This window comes from Sinohyriopsis cumingii, chromosome 17, assembly GCF_028554795.1.
Source record: "Sinohyriopsis cumingii isolate HCF-2022 chromosome 17, ASM2855479v2, whole genome shotgun sequence".
In the NCBI taxonomy this organism is placed as follows: Eukaryota; Metazoa; Mollusca; class Bivalvia; order Unionida; family Unionidae; genus Sinohyriopsis; species Sinohyriopsis cumingii.
In genome coordinates, this window is record NC_142977.1 from 98,629,428 (window position 1) to 98,648,746 (window position 19,319).

At 34.7% G+C, this 19,319-nt stretch overlaps 1 protein-coding gene across 2 annotated transcripts in view; it reads left to right on the forward strand.

Moving 5' to 3' along the window:
• The window catches only part of LOC149779518 (fatty-acid amide hydrolase 1-like), a 126,018-nt gene that overhangs the window by 10,960 nt on the left and 95,739 nt on the right, over nucleotides 1-19,319 (forward strand). For both annotated transcript variants that reach the window (XM_089940230.1, XM_089940231.1), the window contains exons 2-6: nucleotides 1,963-2,153; nucleotides 2,630-2,749; nucleotides 12,171-12,227; nucleotides 15,444-15,545; nucleotides 18,617-18,688. In XM_089940230.1, coding sequence (XP_089796356.1) covers nucleotides 1,965-2,153; nucleotides 2,630-2,749; nucleotides 12,171-12,227; nucleotides 15,444-15,545; nucleotides 18,617-18,688 — 540 coding nt within the window. In that variant the 5' untranslated portion in view covers nucleotides 1,963-1,964. The remainder of the gene's footprint in view (nucleotides 1-1,962; nucleotides 2,154-2,629; nucleotides 2,750-12,170; nucleotides 12,228-15,443; nucleotides 15,546-18,616; nucleotides 18,689-19,319) is intronic.

Below are 19,319 nucleotides of genomic sequence, written 5' to 3' on the forward strand. Positions count from 1 at the left end.
ATTGATATTGCAGTTTTATGTCTTCGGGTTTCATTTGAGTGATTATATGTGCATATTACATGTTAGCATTTTTAATTGCATCTTTCTGACTTGAAATTTCTTTTTGGTACATGCAGTTGTGATGAAGCACAATGCTAATTGTAATGAAATGATATCTCATTATGACAGCAGATGGCACCATGATATATAAATGATGACAGGCAGGAATTTTTCTGGGTCTAATTTGGGTTTGAAGTGTAGCTCCATTCTAATTGCCAAACACTTTCGATTTTTTCCAGTTTGAGTGTAAAAAGACCCCAATCAGAATAAGAAACAGTCCATGTCCTTGACTATATTAATCTTGGGAGAGAAATTACTATGATGGAACCTGCCTTGAGATACCACCTGTGTTGAGAGACCAGGTTCTCCATATACAGATTTATTGATTAAATAGTGTTCTGACCTGTTATGAGAGACCACCTGTCATGAGAGACCATTATGTTTTGGCAGAAGGGGTGGTCTTTCAAGACTGGTACCACTGTATAATGAGTGTAACACGGGATATAAAGGGTCATATTAATCAACATGTAGGTTCAAATTTAGCAGGATTCATGAAGGACTTAATATTAGGATGAAATTTTTTCTTTTTCCAGGCAGAATAGGGCAAATATGGCATGATGAAACTGTTGATTATAGATTTTTTTGATAAAATGGCGTCCAGCAAGAGATGCATGTTTAAGACGAAAGGGGAAAAGAGTCTCTTGAAAAGTGTTAATAATCAACACAGACGAATAAAAAGATACATTCAGATTCTTGTGAATAAAAGCTGAAAGGGACACAATTCTTTTTATTGGACATCACTTGCCAATTTGAGTATGTCTCGTGGCGGGAGTTATGATTGCCGTCGTCATGTGAAATGGAAAAAGAATTTCCAAGAATTAAGACAAGCTAATATATACCAACAAGCCTTTGAGCTGCGTAGTTTTGGAACTAAAGTTTGTGCAACTGTACCAGTGGTAATTAAGTCTACGCGTACTTTGCAAACTTTTTAGTCACCAACTTGAAGCGCATTAAATGATAAGTGTTTGAAACAGTTTTTACATATTTAATATATATTTTGTTGGCAGAGAATTTTAGTACATACATGTTATGTGCATAAGAAAACTGGCAACTTAAGTATGCTCGCCAGGTGATCTTATGATATCCATCATTGAAAATATGTACAAAAAAGCATATTTCAAGAATTTTTTTTTTACTCCATTCGCATATTTCAAGAATGTTACTTTTATTTCGTCATTCGTACATTTGTCATGTAAGTCCCCATCCACACATTTACTGATCATTCTTCTTCTATATTAAAGGAAAATGAACTCTAATTTTTATTTGTGCCTTGAATGATAATTACATTCATTCTGAGTGAATGAAAATATATATTCCCAATTTTATTAAAATCTACTCAGGTTGGTTTTAAATATACAGCTTATTGATATGGCAAATGAAAATTAGAGTTATGATGCAATGTCAGCCATCTTGAAAATTATCGCTTTTCTTTATAAATAGAATTTCATATTTATATCATTTTTTCACTTCTTACAATGTCTATTTGGTCCTAAATGAAATTGGTGCAGAACTATTGCCTAATTTGGCCCCCATGGCAGCCAGCTTGGAAAGTTTCATAGCTGTCCCTCCTGAATGATTAGCCACATCAACATATGGTTTCTACTTCTTCTGCTGTCTGCTTGGTGATAAATGAAATTAAATCCAATGTGGCCACCATGATGGTCAGCTTGAAAATGTTTTTTGCTGAAGAATATCTGATATGGTTTCAACAGTCAGAGTTCAAAAGAAAAACGGTCTTATCTTGGATTCCAGAAAATTCTTTTTAGCCAGTAAAGCATCGGTCTTTTAGAGGGATTCTTGTATTTAGATTACATTTCTTTTTAAATGACATGAATTGATGATTTTATTTCTATTTTTTGGCAGTGATGGAAATGATGTGGGATTACAATTACATGTATTTTCTTCCCCTGGCAACTTTGTTGACAATTTTGTTAGTACATTGCTGCATTATGATGGTACGTTGCTGGTGGAAAAAAGCTGCGTTGAAAAAAAAAATAAAAACAAAAAAGGATGAGTGCAGAGAATCTTTGGAAAACTTAGCTTCAGGTCACCGAGTAAGTTCTGTTGTTGTTTAAAAAATAGAGAGAGAGAGGGAGGTAGAGAGAGGATTACTTTATGTGAGCTAATGTTATAAATGTAAACATTTTACTACTTGGAAATCAAAACTTATTTAATCTAAAAAAATGAAAGATTGATTCTGTATATGAAATTGTCACAATGAATGAGAATGATATATTAGACTAAATTATATATATATAAAACCATGGTGTTTTCAGACTATGTTGTATCTGAACTGTCTTAAGTGTAATAGAAACCTATTTCATCAGCAGAATGGAACATTTAGACCAGCGTACTGTCTATGCATGATAATCAGAACTGGAATGAAAATATGTCTCATTCATTGCATAATTTGTAAAGTGAAGAAATACATTAGGATCATTTCTTTTGTTTGGTGTTGTTACACCTTATCATACCATCTGTGACAAATTTGTCTCTGATTTTCACTTGCATAGAACACGTTTCTTTTCAGGTGACTGATGGGCAATCACAAGAAAGTGAGATTGTTGACCTGCCCATGGAAAAGCTACTGGAAAAACTTAAGTCCGGTGAATATGGTGCCAAGGATGTTCTTAGAGAATATCAGCAAAAGGTGCAGTACAGCCTTAATTAAAAGTAGAAAAATCCATTATCCAAGGCAGCTAAAATGAAATGCTGGGCTACCATTATTTCCCAGTGTGAATCTTGATTTGGGCAACTGCTAAGTAGTATTAGGAAAATTATAATGTTATAAATTAGAAAGATTTTATATATTTTCCAGCGATGATCATTTGAATAAGGTATTTAATTAATCCTTGGGATAATTACAGCTGGGTGCCCAAATCATCTCCATGTAATCCATACTTGTGTTGCGTAATTGGTAAGAGGCCACGCTAATCAACAATTATCATCTTCTCATTACCTGATTATGTAATCACAGTCACTGCCAGTATCTTCTATGGGTGAATCATTAAAGCGAATATTAGCCCCAATAAATGGTAGCAGCTTCTTTCCTCACTGGTTTCACACATTAAATGCTTATGATCCATTATTGTTTCCTTTTGGTCTCTTGAGGAAATGAGCACTCTGCTGTAGAGCATGTAACACTTGCTTCAGTCATCGTACATTAGCGGAAGGAATTGATAAGATTTACAGAATCTAACCAATGATAGTTGTTGTTGCAAATAATATTGGCTTGCGGGGTGGCAGCTACTGTATAAACAAAAATATCACATGGAAACTTGACAGCTACCTGACAGTTCAGACACTAGATTATTTGCATTGGAATAATGTTAATGTGAACTGTAATTGTGTAAATGCAGATAAACATAAAATATAGATCGTTTCTGGTGAGGGCTTGACTGCTGGAAAGTTGATCGGTGATGAGACACCATAAAAAACAAATCTGGAAGTTGTTTAATGACAAAAAATGAAAACAAAAGAGTGTCGATTGCTTTTAGAGTTCATTAGCAGATTAGTTCTTTAGATGGAATATAGTTTAAAGGACGAAGGTAGACCTATTTTTGTATTTTTTTGCTAACAATTTTCTGAGCTCCCAGAAAATCAGTCAACCACACTCATGCACAGACACATACAAGCAAATGAATTGAAATGCATGGAACGAAATAAGCCGTCGATTGTTCCATTGCAACCCAACCCCCCCATTTGATAAACCTTTCTTAAATATACACACAGTGTGACACCGCTATAGCATGCTCTATTATAACACGAATTTGGATGTAACACAACTGTGGTGTGGTTTCAGAAATTTCTTATACATGCATTTTTTCATTAACAAAAAATAAATATATTTTATTCAAAGTATAAGAGATAATGTATAAAAGGTTTATTATCATTTTGGGGAAGAGATCAAGTATGAATTCGAATGTAAGATGCTTGTGGCATGGTTCCTGAAACTTTGTATGCATATATTTTTCTTGTACATGGAAAAGATATTTTTCTTCTTAAAAGTGCAAAAACAAATGTGTGAAAAGTTATTATCATTTGGGGAAGAGATCGCATATAACACTATCTTGGCATGGCTCATGAAATTTCGTATACATGTATATGTCTCATACATGATACAATTTTGTTTCTTAAAAGTACAAAGAATAACATGTAAAAACTTTATTATCATTTTGGGGAAGAGATCATATATGAATTTGAATATTAAATGATCATGGCAGGGCTCTTGAAAATGTTTAAATTGTTACCAATTTCTTGAAAATAAGCATCCGAAATACAAGTATCTGAACCAATGACTTGGCCTTTTGATAGCTTTGATCTTGTTGAAAGATCATAAGTGTTAAACTAATTATTACTGATCCATTAACACCAACGCCATTAAGTCTTTGTATTTGTAATCAATTCATTCAGTATGCAATTGTTGCTCAAACAATATCCAACATTTGTTTGTTCTTCCGGTGGTTGATAAAAGATTCTCAACGGAATTTATAAATCAATCAATTTAAGTATATTGCTAATCATCAATGCGTTGTTCTCTGAATTAAGCAAATTATTATATTAGGTATTAAAAGCTATTTTAGGATATCAGCAAATACAATTAAAAGCACTAAGTTGTGGTTACCATCCTTAAGACCTTAATGTGAAAATAAAATGTTGAAAAAAATCATTTAAATCGGTCAAATACTTTTCAAGATATGACCTTTCAAAGTTTTTGAGGGACTTGTGCGATCCACACCGAAAATGCAATTACGGTCAACTTCAGATGAGTAATAAAAATAATTTAAAGCTATATAACAGTGGCATTTACTGCAATGCTAGACAAGCTCCTTTTTATTCAAGAAATGCAAGCATTACAATCATACACAAAAAAATCCTTTTTATTAGGTTCACTCTGCAACAATAAAACTACAGAGGACAGCCTTACTGGAAAAGCCAGAAATTGAGATTTTTCATGGCTATGCAAACTTGCTAAATTAAGACATTTGTGCTGAGGTGTGTATGAGAGGATAACAACAGCAAGGAGAAAAGTAAGGAGGAAAGTAAGAATTTGAGCATAACGAATAACACTGGAAAACGATTTGTTGATGCAGGCCACATAAGTGAAAATTGTATTGAAAACAATATTGTGTTGATATGATCTAACATGCATGAAGTTATTTACAAAATTACTTTAACATAGTATGTGATAAACTACTTAGTTGAAATTCAGACCTGAACGTAAATTTGTAAACCATCAAACTAAAAACAATCCATTTGGGAGCTGAGACCACCATAATGTACATGTAACAGAAAAAAATGATATTTCTTTAAAAACAATGTTTTCAAATGTATACAAAAAACAAAGGATACAAAGACGTGAAAAGAAATGTGACGCTTGAATAATTTGCATAGTACAGGTGTGAACACCTTCATCATAAAATGTTACTACTGAGAAATTCATCTGAAGCTGCAACAAGTTATGGTCATATGATATAACATGCCTACAGTTATTTACAAAATAACTACAACATAGGAAGCTATACACCAATGCGGTTGGCGGGATTGTGGTGGAAAATGTAAAAACTATGATCGCAAAATATACAACCCGTATCTCCAATAATTCTTTTGCAAGTGACGCTAAGAATGCTGACCCATATATTCGTACACCTTAAAACTATTCCATTGGCTGAACGAGTCACGTGACCCCATTCCTGGGTTTGGTTGGCCCCAGAGGGTCTATATTGCTTTGTTTACAGTGCCCAACAAGACCCATTCACCCCTCATCACAAATATCCATGCGCTAGCGCAAAACGTTTTGTGATGAGGTGAGTATGAGAAGATGACAACAGCAAGGAAAAAAGTAAGGAGGAAAGTAAGAATTTGAGCATAACGAATAACGCTGGAAAACGATTTGTTGATGCAGGCCACATAAGTGACAATTGTATTGAAAATAATATTGTGTTCATATGATCTAACATGCATGAAGTTATTTACAAAATTACTTTAACATAGTATGTGATGAACTACTTAGTTGAAATTCAGATCTGAACGTAAATTTGTAAACCATCAAATGCAAAAACAATCCATTTGGGAACTGAGACCGCCAACACACCGGAACCATGCAAGTCACCCACTTTGCATGGGGCCTGTGAAGCCTTAAAATGGACCGTGGACCGAATCAACCATGCCTTTTGCATTCTGCTCACAAACATTTGTAGCTCCCAAGTGAGAAGGATGTAAGTGACAACTGTGAAAATTGCAACTAGTGAAAAAATATCAATGCTGTTATATCTGCGTTAGAGTTATACGTCTCTTTACTTCCGCAAAAACAAGTTATTCAGTGCTTCGTGGCTGTTGTAATTATTCGGCCGAAGTTCCTCCTGTGTACTTTTCCTGTCATATTCATCCACAGTGAACCCACTTGCCATGTGATGAGATTAGACGTTGCGTTCAGGACTGTGTACCCACCAGACCTGAAATGGAAAGCAACATTTGCGCGAGTATTTATGTGAACATGAGAATAACGTGATATACAATAACTATATATAATGAAGGAATAAATGGTGAACCAGATATTTACTCAGATTATGATTATAATGGAAAATGTGCTTGGAGGTGGATTTAAAAGAGTGTTGCTAAGACCCCAGATTCCCCTTTGCGTGCTAACTTAATTGAATACAGAAATGAATTATAGGTTGGAATGACATTCAGAACATCTCATATATCGTTTGAAAGCATCCAATTTCCATCGCTCTAATCAGACAAGCCCTCCGCCGCAGCAGTTGTTGCTGCTCCGATTCTAAAGCTACGACTCTTGCGTCCTGTCACACATACTGTCAAGAATAGATCGCAAGTAAAGTTCAAGGTTGGTGGAACCCCATTTTGCCTTTCCCCTCTCTATCATGCGTCGAAACTGCTCATCGTAGCATCTCCATACATGCCAACCCCTGGCGAGGAAAAAGTGTAATCCAAGTGGACAAAAAGAGTAATCCGAGCAGAAAAAGAGTAATCCACATATAACATGATAAAAATTAAATGAGCGTATGTACAAAATGATTTATTTATCCCTCTTGAGTTTTAACATCAATTACTGCTTCAAGTTTTCGTATATAACACTTAGAGCTTAACAAGGCAACCGACTGTCATTTTACATTTCAAAACACTTTGTACCAGCTGAGACTATGAATGTTTTGCACACCAGTAAAGCACTAAGCGCTGGGTTAGAGAGCCTATATCTGAATTCGGTTTTATTTTTGTGAACAATACTGAACAATCTCTCAAAATCAGCATTAGGATGGTAAATAACCAATATTCCTTTCATAACCTGACAAAGAAGACGAAATTTATATCTTACAGTTACTGGGTCTTTTAGCTGAGAAATAAGGTGAAAAAATCAACTCTGTCCGCCTGAAATACATTGTCAGGTAGAGTGGAGTGCCAACTTGATACTTCAGGAGTTCTTCTAATTTATCAGAAGCTTTTCCTGCAGGATGGTGCATCATATAACAGAGACAACCTGATATTAACGATGATGGAGACATTTTTCAAAATATGGAATGCAACTCCTTTATGAATTCCAGTCATCACTGATGCAGTATCAGCTTAAAACCCCATACAGTTATGCCAGCTTAAGTTTATCAAAGTATTGTCAAGCAAATAAATAAAATGTTTTCTCCAGTGTAATCTACTGTTTATTCTGGTAATAAAAGAAGAGCACTCTGACTTGCCCTTTTCGTTGTCAAAGCCTCTTACACAGACTGGGTACAACTTTTTGTCACAATCACTACTCCTGTCTTTTGCAATACTAAACGGCCCAATTTTCATGGCTTCTGCAATTTTAAGTGAAGTATCTTCTGCTAAACACCTAACAATATTAGGTGATTTTGTTCTTGCACATGCATATTTTCTGCAATTTTGGAATCAGGAAACATCCGTCTGAACAAAGGACCAACGTAGTCTTCTACCGCTAGGGGATGTCCGTGTTTTATTAAGAACTCATTTGATAACGCATCTGCATTTAAAAAATTCGTGTCCACAGTTTAGTTCTGCCGTAAAAAAGAAGTTACCTTAGTACTAGAGTTAGTAAACGAGCTAACTCAAGGTTTCTTGTTTTACCACCATGACAAATATTAAAATCCTTTCCACGCAGCCAGCAAGGGCCATGAAGATCCCTAGAATGGAACACTGTATTGTGTAATTCATATGATCGTCTCTGTGGAGGAATTTGCGTAATTGCCAACAATTTCACTTTTGGCATAATCAGTACGTCTTTTTTTAACCAAATTACGTCGTATGTTCGCCTGTATATGGATTACGCTTTTCCGATAAATAAAAAATAAAAAATTAGAGCAATGAAAGTTATGTTTGTAATTTATATTGTCATTTCGTTAATTCCACTCAGCATAGAAAATTGAGAATATTGTTAAAAGAAAGACTTGTGCGTAAGGATAGCATAAGAAGTAATTTGTCCATCGTAGAGCTACTTTCCAAGTATTCTATTTATAGCAATTACATTACCAAAGCATAAGAAAACAGATGGTTTTCTTTAATTCCAAACATTGCCTCGTAGATTCATTTTGTTGATAGTGAATTTTGGTAGTGGACCAGTTATTCCGATAAATCAGCCCCTCACCCGTGATAATATTGATTTTCGGGTCAGACACTGATATCACCTATTCATTAAAAGCTGCAATTATTTGCAGCCAAATTTGCTTCACACGTCGGTGTACTTGTTACCATTATTTCTTGTGGCTGTGGAGCTACTGTTGGCTGAAGGGTTCTTTTGGTGACGTACATTATATTTCCGGAGCAAATCCTATGTTTGTTGACTTGTAAATCTATATGGTATGGCCATGTCACTAGAGCCAACAGACTTTCCACAACATTCCTGCAGGGCATCGTCCAGGGTGGCAAAAGGAGAGGTAGACAGAGAAAAAAGTGGACTGATAACATCACAGAATGGACTAGGAAAAGTTTTGCGGAGACACATACATTGGCACATGATCGAGACAAGTGGAGGGAACTGGTCAGATGTTCAGCGGCACAGCGCCTCGACGACCACACTAGGTCAAGAGACTGATGATGATGATGATGATGATGATGAAATCTATATGGAATAGCACAACCATCTGTCCTGTGGCCATCTTGAATTTTGCTCTAGATATGGCTGTTACCAATTACCGGTATATGTCTAAAGTGTACACAGGTTTGTTCCGGAATGATTTGAATCCAGCCAAATTGCAATTTTAATAAACAGGTGACATCAGACGCACATATTGTTCATCAGTATCAACACAGAGTGTGGGTTGATTTATCGGACTATGTACCAGTATGTAGTTTAAAGAAAATGGCGCCAGATATTAGTGAAAATTTGCCTTTTACAGGATGACAAGTGGATGAAAATTCTTAGAGCATATGGGCCATTTTAAACTTCAAAACTTTTCATATCAGAAAAAGTGCAATTCAACACCACTTTAGAAATTTATGAAGAAGAATATGAGAGTGATGCAATATAGCAATCGGATTGAGGACAATCTGTGGACTTCACAATTATTCGGCAAAAGTTATATACATGTAGACTAGTTAATGTGAGTGTTGAACATAAATAATTTTTTCAGCATGATTTGTGTTTGTATTCTGGTTCTAATCCACATGGATTTTGCCCACTTTGCCAAGTATTTTACCCTACAGATCCAGGTTAGTAGCAAACATAAATTACATTTTTGATAAAGTATACTATTATTATGGCATGTAATATAGCAGCTAAGATTATTGTTGATTCAACAAAGTAGGGTTACTAATATTAGTAACAGTTTTATATGGATTACACTTTTTATGCGCCGATTATGCTTTTTTGCCAATTACACTAGGAAAAGTTATGCTTATACATTTCTCGGGGTTGGCATCAATAGATTTGCAAGGCAGTCAATAAAATATAGCAGGGACATACTTAGAGCACAGGCCACTAGGAAGCAGTCCCACCGAATTTACAACCATAGAAAACCACAGTTCACTCGAACTAAAGTAGACAAGAGGCAAAGGGAGAGTGATTGTTTTCTCCAACGTTTTTCTCCAAGAGACCCTCCCCTCCATCTCAAATGACATCACTTTCTCATACACCCTTATCACAAATCCTGGTAAGGGAAGGAATGCTCAGTTAAAATTGTGTTTGTGTTGGCTTCCCAAGGAAATGTGTTGTTTACTTATCAGCCAAGTCAAACAGCTTTTCTTGACTTGTATTTGAGAACAGTTGAATCAATTTCAGTCAAACTTGGTTGTAATGTTTCTTAGGATGTGCTTATAAACTTTGTCTGACATTGTTTCATTAGAGGTGTGTTGGGTTCCATAGAAAACATACTGAGAACCTATTTTAAACTTCTTCCTCTATGGTCTAGCCAGTTTTAATCACATTTGGTATGAATGTTTCTTATGAAATGCTGAATTGTGTATTTTGTGTTCTCCTAGCAATATGCTCTGTGAAATGGGTTCTTACAAATATTAATCATTAGGTGGGACTAAGAATATGTCAGCTACATGTATTGCAGATTCTGTTTTGCGCAGTGGGTTCATATTTATGTAAACGAGTAGATGGAACTAAGGGGGTATGTCAGTTGATGTAGATTCTCTTTGACTTGTGAAATGGGTTCATATATATATATATATATATATATATATATATATATATATATATATATATATATATATATATATATATATATATACATACACACATATACACACACACACACACACACACACACACACACACACACACATATATATATATATATATATATATATATATATATATATATATATATATATATATATATATATATATATATATATATATATATATATATATATATATATATATACTAGGCTGAACTAAGTTGGTGCAGATTCTGTACTCTTGTGAAATGGATTCATATCTATGTTAATGAACAGATGGAATTAAGTGGATATGTCAGTCGTTGCAGATTCTGTTCTCTTGTAAAATGGGTTCATATATTGTGTTATATGTGTTAATGCATAGGTGGGACTAAGAAACTAAGTGGGTATGTCTGCTATTGTAGATTATGTGTTGTGAAATGCGTTCATATATATTTTAATTCAAAGGTGGAACCAAGTAGGTATGTCAGCGATTGTAGATTCTCTTTTATGAAATGGATTCATGAGTAGACAGAACTTTGTTGATAACTGTTTAAATTTCAGTTGTTGTTGATGATGTGAATTCTCGTTAAAAGATAATTAAAAAATTATGACATGCATGCATAATATTGAAGAAATGTAATTTGATAAACTGGCAAGATCTACTCCTAAGAGTGGAAAGCAAGGCAGTAAATGCTGGGCATTCTTTTGCATTTTTTTATACTCAAGGATGTTTAATAAAAGTCCTGTAATGTATCATTATAAACAAGATTTGAACAAATTTAGATTAGGGATTCATGTCCTGGCTATTTTTTTAACTCCAAATCCCCAACTTATCCTCTTTTTTGCAAAGTTTCACCTGTCTGCGTGCAGTTCAGACCAGTCTGCCTTAGATCACGGACCAAAAATTCTAAACTTTGGACACAAAATCAGATTCCGACAAAAGGCGAAAATTTGGTGTGAAAGATAGGGTCTCAAAAATATGTTTTCCCTCTGTATTTTGTAATGCGAATCGAAAGTCCGGATTATATGGTATAATTGTAGAGCTATATTTGTCTACTTTTCTGTAATACCACTCACTTTGGTGAATCTTAAATAACCTTGATGCTACAAAACTCAGAAGTAACTTTTACCCTTCTGCACATGCGCGAGCCAAATAGCCAATGAAAAACAAATTTATAACACAACTAAGCATCAGGCTAAATGGAAATCTCTTGGAAAGAGATGTATTTGGATGTATTCAGAAGCAGCCCCTAAAATGCCTTTTCATACTCCCATTTCAGGCTAAAATGACAAAACTCTCCAGGGGCTAATCAGTTAAATTTAAATTTTGAATGCAAAGGTCTGTATTGCTCATATATTTAACTGGATTTAATCATAAATTTTATTATGTTTGCTCTTTCTTGATTTGATATCATCTGTTTGATATTTCTTTTCAGGCTTATGAAGTGAATAAAGAATTTAATTGTGTTGTGGAACCCATCAAGGAGGCAGAGGTATATAACTGTTGTACACTGGAGATTTTCTAATGAGGGATTATAATTCAACAACAGAATTGGTGTGTGTTGGATGCAGTCCATCCATTGTGTGCTTGTGCAAATCATTCATTGTGTGTTTGATGTAATCCATTCATTGTGTGTTTGCACAAATCATTCATTGTGTGTTGGATGCAATCCATCCATTGTGTGTTTGTTCAAATCATTCATTGTGTGTTGGATACAATCGATCCATTGTGTGTTTGTAGAACTCATCCATTGTTTGTTGGATGCAATCCATCCATTGTGTGTTTGTACAACTCATCCATTGTGTGTTGGATGCAATCCATCCATTGTGTGGTTGTGCAGATTAGCCATTGTATGTTGGATGAAATTCATCCATTGTATGTTTGTTCGAATCATCCATTGTGTGTTGGATGCAATCCATCCATTGTGTGTTTGTACAAATCATTCATTGTGTGTTGGATGCAATCCATTCATTGTGTTTGCACAAATCATTCATTGTGTGTTGGATGCAATCCATCCATTGTGTGTTTGAGTCTATCAGCCATTGCGTGTTGGATGCAATCCATAGATTTTGTGTTTGAACAACTCATCCATTGTGTGTCGGATGCAATCCGTCCATTGTGTGGTTGTGCAGATTAGACATTGCATGTTGGATGAAATTCATCCATTGTACGTTTGTTCGAATCATCCATTGTGTGTTGGATGCAATCCATCCATTGTGTGTTTGTACAAATCCGCCATTCGGTTTTGGATGCAATCCACCCATTGTGTGCTGGATGCAATCTATCTATTGTGTGTTGGATGCAATCCATCTATTATGTGTTTGTACAAATCCGCCATTCGGTGTTGGATGCAATCCACCCATTGTGTGTCGGATGCAATCCATCGATGGTGTATTGGTACAAACCATCCATGATATTGGTGTAAATCATCCTTTGGGTGTTGGTACACCCACTGTTTATTGGTACAGACCATCCATTGTGTGCTACCATCTATTGGCTGTATTTTTGGTACAATCTATCCATTTAATTGTATTGTAGAATCCATCCATTGTGCGTTGGTACAAACCATCGATTGTGTTTTTGTACAATCCATCTATTGTGTATTTGGACAAACCATTCACTGTATGTTGGTACAAACCATCCATTCTGTGTTTGTGCAAACCATACGTTGAATGTTGGGACAAACCATCCAATGTGTGTTGGTACAAACCATCGATTGTGGTTTTGTACAAACCAGCCATTGTGTGTTGTTACAAATTATTGATTGTGTGTTGGGACGAACCATCCATTGTGTATTTACAAAATCTATCCTTTGTGTGTTAGTACAAACCATGCATTGTAAGTTGGGACAAACCATTATTGTGTCTTGGTACAAACCATCGACTGCGTGTTAGTACAAACCATTCATGTTATGTTCGTATAAGCCATCCTTTATTTTCTTGTACAATCAGTCCATTGCGTGTTAACAAAAACCAACCATTGTATGTTGGTACAATCCATCTGTTGTTTCTTGGTGCAAACCATCCATTATGTTTTAGTACAAATCATTTATTATATGTTAGTACAAAATAACTGTGATGATAACATATTTTTGAAAAGGTTTCATTAATTTGCCTTTTGACTATAATAGTTCAGATTAACCTGTTATTGTATATGAAAGCTGATATGGTTTGTTGCATAGAAGAAAAACAGCTGAACCTAATTGAAATTGTGACTGTAGTGGCCGATAGCCATTTAATTTAGCAAGACTAGTATCATGTGATAAATAACAAAAAGTAGATTTACTAAAACATTTGTCATGTGATAAATAACAAAATATAGATTTACTATTACAGCAGGTTGTAAATGAGAAAACTTTGAGCACAAAAATAGCCATCCCCGTGCTTCAGTGTTTATTTTTTGCACATCTTCAAGAATTTGTGTAAATTTTTAAAACTTGACTGATAAACAATACATAGAAGGACTTTTGTTAGATACATTTTGTTGAATAAAGTGGGCTTGTCTTACTACTTTATCAAACTTTATTGTGATAATCATGTTTTTGAAATATTTTGAAATATTTTGAATATTTATATGATGGAAAACTTCAAATTATGTTTTCAGAAAATTGTTGTACGTATAGAAAGTTTAAAATGTCTCTTCATTATTATGTGATCTGCCTAAAAGGTAATATTCTATGTTGGTATTCCTGTCATTGTTATGAGTAACAATTTCGCTTAATATAAGCACGGTGCTTGCTATGCTGACTGGTTCTCTGCCCATGTCCTTCATGAAAAGGAGAGCAGAAAAAAAAACCGAAGAAGCAAAACGATCGATTGCTCACAATGAATTGCTGAGTGTTGCAGTTGCAGTTGCAGCCGCTCATCTACTTCCAAAACGAGCAAACTTATCACGAGATGTACGAAGGCATTGTCAAATGGCTGGACCGAATGATCAAAAAGACATTATGGTTTATTCTCTGACACAGAGCAACTACCCATTCATCCGTGTCTGACTGCGACTAGGTTAAAAGGTTTGACCTCATATGATACATTTGATTTGAGTATGCCTTGGATGTGTGACATTTTTTAGTTTATTTTTTCTATTTCTAAAATATTGTATAGTAGTCAGAGGTTTTGTAGTTGTCTTTTGTCATGTAGCTTTATAGTTTGCGCTTTATTTTTCTTGAATTCCTATTTTATTTTAAAATTGTTTGTATAGGTAATTATTATAAATCATCCATAGTCAGTTCACAATAGCAGCCTATTGATGTTATCTAGCAAAAACTTGTCTGTTTTTATTACATTTCGTATTAATAAAATTGTAGTCGTACCATTTTGTCTGTACCATTTAATCCTAGTACCATTTTGTCCCAAACCATTTTGTCCGTACCATTTTGTCCGCACCATTTTATCCATACCAATTTGTCCAATACCATTATGTCCACTTAACATTTTTTCCATACTATTTTGTCCGTACCATTTTGTCCACTACCATTTTGTCCTAGTACCCATGATAAGCCCTTGGAGGGGAGAAAGTGCCTTGTTAGTTTAATGAAACATTGTGGGTGGGCTTGTCATTGTATCAGAGATTCACTGATAAATATTTGACAAACCATTTTATACCAGCCTGTGATGGGCTTGCCATCACAAAAATTCAATATTTCCTACGAAGTTTAATGCCTGTTTATCTAAATATATTAATAAAGTTGAATTGTTTCCCCTTTTAGGATCTTGCTACGGAGTGTGACAACACGAGGAACAGTACAGAACAGCATCAAAGGCCACTTCATGGGCTTCCTGTCAGCTTGAAAGAAAATTATTTCCTCAAGGTAATGTGAAAATTACAGCCAAATCATGCTTCCAACAGTAAGTGCCTTATTCAGTGATAATATTACTGAAGATGCAGCGAGTCTGCAATCATTCATACGGGACACAAACGCTATAGTCCATGACAAACTGGAGAGTGTGATTCTTGTGAGTTTTGACGGTATCTGTAAACAGTGGTTTGAAAAACAGATCTGTTAATTATTGGATTTACTTCTTCACCTTGGCTGTACATGCAGTGTGTAATTGATTTTCGAGTTTCATGACTTCATTTGTTAAGTATTGTCAGTATCCTTGCTGAGTCCAGTAATGACCAAGATCAATGCATGGTGATCTTCTATTAAATTGGCTGATCATTTTATCATTCTGGAATTCACATTTCTGATCTGATTTTGATCGAACGTTTAATATATGCATATATCATCAAGATCTTGGACAATTTGAATAATGAGCATTGATAAAGTATAAATTGGATACCTACCACTATCAAAAGTTAAATATTTTAGTTTATATACCAGATAGCTATCAACGTAACATTGTTAGTACTGATAATAATTGTGTTAGATCTTCTTAGATTGCTTACGAGAATGTATGTTCTAGAACGAAATTATTGTCGAGCAACATCTGAAAGTTACAAGGCATTTAAATATTATCTTTCCCCCAAACTTATGGTGTCTGAAAACAGTGTCAAAAACATACAGTAATTATGGTATCTATCTTTAAGTATATTGTCAAAATATGTTTTGATTACCATTAAGACATGGCTTATGTAAATCTGATATTTAAAAACATTTCAATTGGTTATTACTCTATTACAGGTATTTTAGGATTATCTGATGATAAAACTCTGCCATGATGTTGTGTTTTGAAAAATGTATGTTGGTTTGTTCAAGGCAGATTGTGAATTAAAATACAAGTTACTTCATCAAACACAATATTTATATAAAATCACTTTAGCACTGCATGTACCACTAACAGGAATGCCTGCAGAGAGATGTACTTCAGTAGATATAATCATCACAATCAATCTCAGTATCATAAATGTTATTTAAAAGTCTGGTGGAGGAGAGTGGTCCCATATTGTAATTATTGCGATGCTGCCTGTGGAAGAAATACAATTCTTTTTCTGGTACCCAGAAATGGATAAGTGTTCCTACACGCATTGTGATATTTCCTGGAATATTCCTAATATAGGAAATGACCATTTTCGTCCATAATGCCTTGCCAGTTAGATTGATGTGAATTGAAATAATTATTACCTACTTTTATGCTGTGGTGCACTGGCATACTAAGGGTAAATGACACCTGGGGCAATGATGATGGCTCCACTAATTTAATTTTGGCTTAAGCATGGGGTTGGTATCACATATTCAGTTGCCCGGTAAAAACTGAAATCATCCATAATGCCTTGCCAGTTAGATTGATGTTAATGGAAATAATTATTATCTACTTTTATGCTGTAGTGTTTAAACTTGCATTCATCAAAGAAGTTTTGCAAATGCTTGGTAAAAATACATGCTATCTAGCAAACTCAAAATGAGCAACTCCCAAGATGATTCTTCTTAGGTGACGATTTCATTAGGCAAAGACTGGCCAATGATAGCAATGATTACAATGATTTTGCCAATTTTTGAAGTAAATGAGAATATTGGAACTGCGAAAGTGTTACTGGAAATACCAGTGAATAATTTTGAGTCCGAAAGTGGTTTTGAATACAAGTCTGATGTACGTGCTGGCTGACAAAAACAGACGGCATGCCTGTCAATGGTTTTTGGAAATTAAATCTGCCAGTTATCAGTATTTCAAAACTAAATGTAGAAATGGAGAATACGCAGCCCAGAGACTATTTGCGGATATTTTTGTTGAGGATTTGGTACATTTGATCATTGACCAAACAAAATCTTTATATGGATCAGGAAGCAAATGGGGTGGACTTGACTGACAACAACCAATTGAAAAAAAATGGAAGTCTGTCACACACCTAAAAAATTTTAACTCATTTTTCCATCAGTTATGACCATGGATTTGGAGTATATATCTGATTTCAGTTTTTACTGGGCAGGTGAATATGTGATACCAACTCCATAGTTAAGACAAACAAAATGAATCGGGATATATTTCTTAATATTTTCAGAAAGTAACAACTGAGCAGGTAATGAACGCAACTAATTAATGACTTTGTAAGTTCATTAGTGGACCGATCCAGTGGCCTCGTTGTTAGAGCGTCTGCCTAGGATGTGGGAGGTCGCAGGTTTGAACCCTGGCCGAGTCATACCAAAGACTTATAAAAATGGTACAAACAGATGCCTAACTTGGCGCTCAGCATTAAGAGGTTAGTGTTATGACTGGTCGGCCTGGTGTCAGGATAATGTGACTGGGTTGGACATGATACTACATGTCTGTGCCATGATGCCTCAGTGCTAGACATCACTATAAACTGCCACACTGCAGACATTGTAGCGATATGACTGAAACATTGTTAAAGCTGCAATGAAAATCCAAATCACACACACACACACACGCACACACAGAGTTCATTAGTAGACATTAGATACAGACACATACTTGAGCAAATAACAAGACTTCAGGTGTACTTGTGGTGTTCCTGGATTGGATGTTAAATAACTTTTACCTATTTTATACTGGAGATTATAAGGTTGTAACAGATACATGTATATGGTTCAGCCACAAAATAACAGTATTTATTTACACCTGTTTAGACTTTTTCATAAAAAAATAACAAAATACAGAAGAGATACAAAGGCACTTATACAAGTCACATAATAAATTTCAGCCTTCAACAATTGTTATTCCTATTGGATTTGTGTATTTATTTTATACAGTAATTCAAATACAGCCAGCTTAAAATCAGAGTGCAATTTTAATTTTTCACCAGTGCAAATTTTAATTTATATATATATATATATATATATATATATATATATATATATATATATATATATATATATATATATATATATATATATAATTGTTTTAAGGGTTAACAAAGCAATGTGCAGCATTGATATAATCAGTGGTAGAGGTTTTGCTTGTATAAGTTTTTATCTTTACTTAGGGCTATGACTGTACGGCTGGAATGAGTGATTACATAGGAAAACCCTGTAATGAAGATGCTGTCATTGTCCAGGTAGATCACTCCAGAGGTGTAGCTCTTCTGTGTGAAGTTATGTTTTACAATCAGGTGGATATGAATTTGTGTCTGGACAACTGGGCAGACCTAGTGTGTCAATTATGTATCAATGTAACACCATTTGTGCTTTACTGTTTACCCATATGTCATACACTGAGCTTGAAATCGATTTGGAAAAGCCTCGCAACAGATAAGGGTGGTCTATTTTAAATTAGTTTTAAAGGAAATAAATCAAAGTATTTGGATTTCACTGTAATGAGGAAAAATCCTTTCACAGTAGTTTATGCGTAACAAAATATACTGAATTGTAAGAGGAAAGATTTAATATATATATGTTCATTTCTACCAGTATTGTACATCATAATCATAACTAAAATAACATCAATGCTTAATTAAAATATTTAAAAGTATTTGGCTCTCTCTGTGGAGGTTACTCATGGGCTAGAATCTGAATTTACAAGACAATAATTCCCAGTCGGTTCTAGCTGATCCCAGCATTACGGTATATTCTGGGCTGATCCCAGCTGAAGTAGAATTGGTGTCAGGCCGATCCCAGCTTAAATAAAATCTGTGTTAGACTAATCCTAAGCCTTCAAGAGTATTCTAGGCTGATCCCACCATAAGGTAT